General features: G+C 42.7%; 1 protein-coding gene across 1 annotated transcript; it reads right to left on the bottom strand.

Annotated features, from left to right (window-relative positions):
* Positions 1 to 3,897: 3,897 nt before the first annotated feature.
* LOC139567222 (uncharacterized) lies at positions 3,898 to 6,081 on the bottom strand. The gene is made up of 2 exons (XM_071388697.1): positions 4,610 to 6,081; positions 3,898 to 4,481 (listed from the first exon to the last, which is right to left on the bottom strand). The coding sequence occupies exons 1-2, from the start codon at positions 5,921 to 5,923 to the stop codon at positions 4,146 to 4,148; spliced, it is 1,650 nt and encodes a 549-aa protein (XP_071244798.1). The 5' UTR covers positions 5,924 to 6,081; the 3' UTR covers positions 3,898 to 4,145.
* Positions 6,082 to 6,740: the final 659 nt, after the last annotated feature.

Raw genomic sequence — 6,740 nt, forward strand, 5'->3', positions numbered from 1 at the left:
GCAGAACCAGTTCACCTGCTTTTACAATATGATTTGACTAGATGTTCAATGTTTCTTTCGGGGGGAAAATAATTACAAATATAATTGTATTTCCATATTAAAACGAGAGTTCAGCTCACGTCACAGGGTTGACCTTAAACCGGATGGACAAATGTCATTTCATCATTAATCACATTAACCCTTTTCTCAACCAACTGCAGAACATGTTTTGACAGTGGATTTAGAAGTGGATATGAAACCATTCTTCACTTGAACTTGATTGTTCAACTCCCCCTGCACTTTCTTCTTCCTCTCTTCCCTTATCTCCACCACAGGAAACATCACATCAACACAGAATATTCTGGTATGGACATGCTAATGACCAGCACATGGCTGGAAATTAAATACTATGTCCCTGAACAAAGGGGGGGTCAAAATCAAAAGTAACAGTTAGTATCTGGTGTGGCCACCAGCTGCATTAAGTACTGCAGTGCATCTGCTCCTCGTGAACCAGATTTGCCAGTTCTTGCTGTGAGATGTTACCCAACTCTTCCACCAAGGCACCTGCAAGTTCCTGGACATTTCTGGGGGGAATGGCCCTAGCCCTCACCATCCGATCCAACAGGTCCCAGACGTGCTCAATGGGATTGAGATCCGGGCTCTTCGCTGGCCATGGCAGAACACTGACATTCCTGTCTTGGAGGAAATCATGCTCAGAACGAGCAGCATGGCTGGTGGCATTGTCCTGCTAGAGGGTCATGTCAGGATGAGCCTGCAGGAAGGGTACCACATGAGGGAGGAGGATGTCTTCCCTGTAACGCACAGCGTTGAGATTGCCTGCAATGACAACAAGCTCAGTCCGATGATGCTGTGACACATCGCCACAGACCATGACGGACCCTCCACCTCCAAACCGATTCCACTCCAGAGTACAGGCCTTGGTGTAACGCTCATTCCTTCAACAATAAACGTGAATCCGACCATCACCCCTGGTGAGACAAAACTGCGACTCGTCAGTGAAGAGCACTTTTTCCCAGTCCTGTCTGGTCCAGCGACGGTGGGTTTGTGCCCATAGACAACGTTGTTGCCGGTGATATCTGATGAGGACCTGCATTACAACAGGCCTACAAGCCCTTAGTCCAACCTCTCTCAGCCTATTGTGAACAGTCTGAGCACTGATGGAGGGATTTGGAGGGAGTTGTTGTTGCCATCCTGTACCTGTACCGCAGGTGTGATGTTCGGATGTACCGATCCTGTGCAGGTGTTGTTACACGTGGTCTGCCACTGCGAGGACGATCAGCTGTCCGTCCTGTCTCCCTGTAGCGCTGTCTTAAGCATCTCACAGTATGGGCATGGAAATGTGTCATGTTTGGGCTTCTTGTGGTCAATTTGCACTCTACAAATTATTTGTAATTATTTTCCGGCCCGGTGTCCATCCATTCATGAAAAAAATCGTCCCGCAGCTGATGATCCCTGATGTAGAGCTTAAAATCATGTTTTAAAAAAGTATAATTTTGCTCTCATTGGATGTCAAGTATTTTAACTGATTAAAGCATTACAGAAAGAGATATATTCAGAGACATCGGTTCAACAACTGCAGAGTTTGTGCCCCTGTTTAAGGTAGTTGTTGTGAAATTGTTAGATTACTTGTTAGATATTACTGCATGTTCGGAACTAGAAGCACCAGCATTTCGCTACACTCGCACTAACATCTGCTAACCATGTGTATGTGACCAAAAAAATTGGATTTGATTTTTTACTCACTATATGCCGATATACACTGAGTATACAAAATATTAAGAACATCAGCTCTTTCCATGACATTGACTAACCAGGTGGATCCAGGTGAAAGCTATAATCCATTATTGATGTCACTTGTTAAATCCACTTCAATCAGTGTAGATGAATGGGAGGTGACATGTTAAAGAAGGATTTTTAGCCGTGAGACAATTGAGACATGGATTGTGTATGTGTGCCATTCAAATCAAATCAAATTGTATTTGTCACATGCGCCGAATAGAACAGGTGTAGACCTTAAAGTGAAATGCTTACTTACAAGCCCTTAAACCAACAATGCAATTTAAAGAAAATAACCAAAAAATAATTAAAAAGTAAGAGATAAGAATAACAAATAATTAAAGAGCAGCAGTAAATAAAAATAGCGGGGTTATATACAGGGGATATCGGTACAGAGTCAATGTGCGGGGACACCGGTGTCGAGATAATTGAGATAATATGTACATGTAGGTAAAATTATTAAAGTGACTTCAGAGGGTGAATGGGCAAGACAAAAGATTTAAGTGCTTTTGACTGGGATATGGTAGTAGGTGCCAGGCGCAATGGTTTGTGTCAATAAATAAATAAATCAAATGTATTTATAAAGCCCTTTTAACATCAGCAGATGTCACAAAGTGCTATACAGTAACCCAGCCTAAGGCCCCAAAAAGCAAGCAATGCAGATGTCAAAAACTGCAGGGCTGCTGGGTTTTTCACACTCAACAGTTTCCTGTGTGTATCAAGAATGGTCCACCACTCAAAGACATCCAGACAACTTGACACAACTGTGGGAAGCTTGGAGTCAACATGGGTCAGCATCCCTGTGGAATACTTTTGACAACTTGAAGAGTCCATGCCCTGACAAATTGAGGCTGTTCTGATGGCAAAGGTTGGGGGGGGGGGGCAACTCAATATCAGGAAGGTGCTTTGTACTGTACACTCAGTTTATGCAGCCCATGTATCTGATGCTGTCTGGTTAAAATACATGCCATACTCTTTTTGGCCCAGACAACATCAGATACATGCGCTACACATACAGAGACAAAGGGACAATGTTTAGCTCTCACTCAGATGCTTCATTTTTCTTAACTAGCCAAGTCAGTAAGTACAACTTCTTATTTTCAATTACAGGCCTAAAAACAGTGGATTAACTGGGGCAGAACGACAGATGTGTACCTTGTCAGCTCAGGGATTCGATCTTGCGATCTTGCAACCTTTCGGTTGTTAGTCCAACACTCTAACCACTAGGCTACCTGCAGCCCTTTATCGGAGATTGATGCTTCTTTCTGTTTAAATATTGAAATATTTTATTTGGAGGGGCAAGCAAGTATGTTAAGAAAGCATCTTGATTAGCGGTGCATTGCATCATACCATTAAAAAAAAAAGATATATATATACTGTATATTTTCCTATTGACGTACAATCGGTCAGAAGCACCGTACATCAAATTGGCCAGGCCCTGATAGGAATGGGATGGTACGTTACTTCTGAATGTAGTGACTGTGTAAATTCCAATTAGCTTTCATTAAAGACAAACAATATAGGCTACATAAGAGAGATCGATCATCATATGTCGCTTGTCAATTCAAAGCCATGTTTTCTAGTACCTTTCTAGTTTAATTATCATATTATGATGAAATGCTTGAGGTAAACAGCATATCTAGTTTAGTAATAGAAAACGATATGCCATTTTACCAGCAGTTTTTATATACCCCAAAAAACATAGAATCCCTGGTATAGCTGTTGCACATGCAGCATACTCTTGTCATAGCCTAGCCTATATATTTATCAATTACTGTATGATAATATAGGGTGTAATCATTTAGTGTATATTTTACTAAACGTTGAAGAGGAATTAGAGTACACTAAAACACCCGACTTTTCAGGGGTTACACGTGTTGGCATAATACTTTATAGTCACTTGTCTTGCTTTTAGTAATGACACAATTCTAACTGGCTGGACATTACAAAAGTATGTCTTATCCACTATCAAATCATCTGCATTCAAAACTTGGTAATGTCACAATCATCATTTTTTACATAACTCATAAATGTAATGGTTATCAATTGATAATAGACAATTCGTGTAAAACCTGTCTTGTGTTTTTAATTTTTTCTTTGAATAAAAAAAATACAACGTTATCAAGTTTCTGCATTTTATTTGTAACACAATTGGTAGGGTGCAAAACACAATGTTGAAACATCACATGCATACAGGAGAATTAGTGGCAATATATCCATGCTATAACACAGACTCGGTTGTTAATTCACTGGAGACAGTATCTTGTGCCTTTGGGATATGCGCCTTTAGCCTAACGCATGAAGTCATCTCTCGTCTTCTGTTGTTCTGGATATTTGCGTGCGCAAGACCCACAAGCAAATCCGTTGCACTACCCACAGCTTTCAGGAGCCTTGTTCCGTGTCGATCTGCGCACCTTGCTCCGGGTCTTCGTTTCACAGACTGTGTCCTGGATGGGTGGGAGGGGAGGAGGCGGTGCCGCACTGGCCCTCATGTGCTTCTCGCGAAGCTCGAATGCCAGATCCATGACGAAATCTCTCCTTGGCACTGTCTTAGCGGTGCATTGCGTGAACAAAACATATGCGTTGATTGCAGCCAGGTCAAGAAGGTTGAAGAATACCGCAAGGGGCCAGCGGTGTGAACCTCCTTTCTCCAACCCTGTCACAACCTCCACCGTACGCTCTCTTGTCATCCTATTTACGTCAACCTATGGGATAGAATACAATTGATTAGCATTACATCCCCAAATGAAAAACAACAACCCATTTGGTAGTCTGCAAGTGCATGACACGTGTATGGCATGATGTTTAAAAAATATCGTACTGTGAAACCTACCCTGTTGCTATTATAGAACGTCACGGTCTCCGGTTCTCTCGTTCGGTCGCTCCCGATGGCGACAGTCGGGTGCATAGTGCTCAGAATACAGACGTTCTTTCTTGGGTTACTTCTGTAAACCGTAAGGGTTGCTTTGTCATGCTTTAGCACGGTAGTGGAGTATAGCTTTGTCTGTGCCTGATTACGCATCACGGGAGGCAGCTCTCGTCCGCAATGACTCACGGCCCCGACCAAGTTGGTATTGTTGGCAATCAACTTATTTGCTAATGGCAGGGATGTGCAGAACTTGTCCGTAGTGACATTTCTCCCCGCACCGAGGTAAGGTTCCACAAGCTTCAATGCCACATTTTCAGGCTTCTGAGATTCATCTTCCCACGAATAAGGAACGACATGAGGAATGACATTTAGCACGTACTTGCTGTCTACGTCAGCGGTCAACGAAAACTTGATGACCTCCCCACTTGTAAGGAACCGTTGCTCCTCAACAGTGATGTTCAACCCTGGCTTGTAACATGCAACGCAGTTCCGTACAAACGCGTTCCAAACTTCTGAGACCACGGCGAATTTGTTAGAATTTGTCCGGGGGCGTCTGATCTCTCTTGTGTCAAAACGCAGGTACCGCATGATTTCTGTGAAGCGGTCCATTGGCATTGTGTCTCGAAAGAAATCTGATTTTAAACATGACCAGTAGCCATCCAAAGACGCTTGTCTATTGCCGTATAGCCCACGGACATACAGGACCGCAATGAATGCTTCCAATTCCTCCACAGACAAGTCCCATGTTGTGTTTTTTCCTTGCGCCCGGTGCGCCTCAGCCACAGTACAGTCCCTGATGCGCTGCAACATCTCCATGTCACACAAACAATGAAAGCTGGAGTAGGCACCGTCGATTCTGTCTTTTGCATATGGTGTAGGGCCTGATTCCACTCTGGTGTCGTTCTGTGTTAATAATCGACCCGTGGCGTTACCAACAGGCTGTTTCACCCAAACTGTGCCGTCCACCCCCTTGTTATCGCTCTCCATCTCAGTTGGTGACGGCTCCACAGTGGGCAACGTAGGGGCTTTTTTGCGCCCATGTTGACTGTAGCAACTGCGGGAGTTTTGCTGCTTGCGTTGTGGTGCCGCTGGCACCCTGGCAGGGATCCCATACGTCTCACAGTCAGAATCGGAATCTACTGAAAAAATGCCATATTTATCATCATAGATCTCTTGATACATCTCATCAAGTTCCCCCCTTCCGTCTGAATCCATGTCATCCAGCTCAAGCACCGCCAAACATTTTAGAACGTCCATTCGCATTTCCCATTTCGCCATTGTAAATTACGCACGCTTCGTTTTTACAGGTCACGTACGGCTCTTCTCCTGCAGGAAGACTCGTCTGAATTCGATCCCACCAGAGTGGACTTTATACACCATACCCAGACCCACTTCAGTTTAGATATTATAATTAGTCTACTGCACCCACAATTGATTGCCCCGCCCACGTCTTCATTCCCATTAAAGATGGGTAATTAGTAATGGATTGTTCATATTGTTAATATGTCTCTCACCTATAGCCATCAGACAGTGGCCAGCACCCCTCAATGTGATATTATTAGGTGTGGGGGGAAAGGCCGATACTAACGCTAGAAAAGTGTCATTGTCACTATACTAAGGAGTAAAAGCAGCCGAATAACAAGATATTTTTTCGTTTGTGATATTGAAATTCTCTAAAACGTCAGCGTCATAAAGACGGGAAGATGACAATTATTATAATTTTATGTTAGTTCTACACTTGTTCTTTATTCAAGGAAAAATCCACAAAAAAACGATATTTTGGTATTTTTTTCCATTAGTCCACTGATCTTTTTTTGTATTTGGGCAGATATTGAAATAGATTTTATCGCAATGATATTGTCTGTATGCCTACTAAAACAAATAGCCTAACTCAACATTAAAGGAAAACTCCATGCAAAAACTATCTTTTGGTATTTTTTATCATTATACCACTGTTGATACAGTCCCAAAATGTTTTGCATGTCAGCAGTCACGTTTTGCAGATATTGGACTTTCAAGAAGTAAAGTGTCACTTGCCACATCATCATGACACTTTGCTTATGAAAATCCTACATCTTGAAAACTATAAAGGTAA

Source organism: Salvelinus alpinus, chromosome 2 (genome assembly GCF_045679555.1).
Source record: "Salvelinus alpinus chromosome 2, SLU_Salpinus.1, whole genome shotgun sequence".
NCBI lineage: Eukaryota > Metazoa > Chordata > Actinopteri > Salmoniformes > Salmonidae > Salvelinus > Salvelinus alpinus.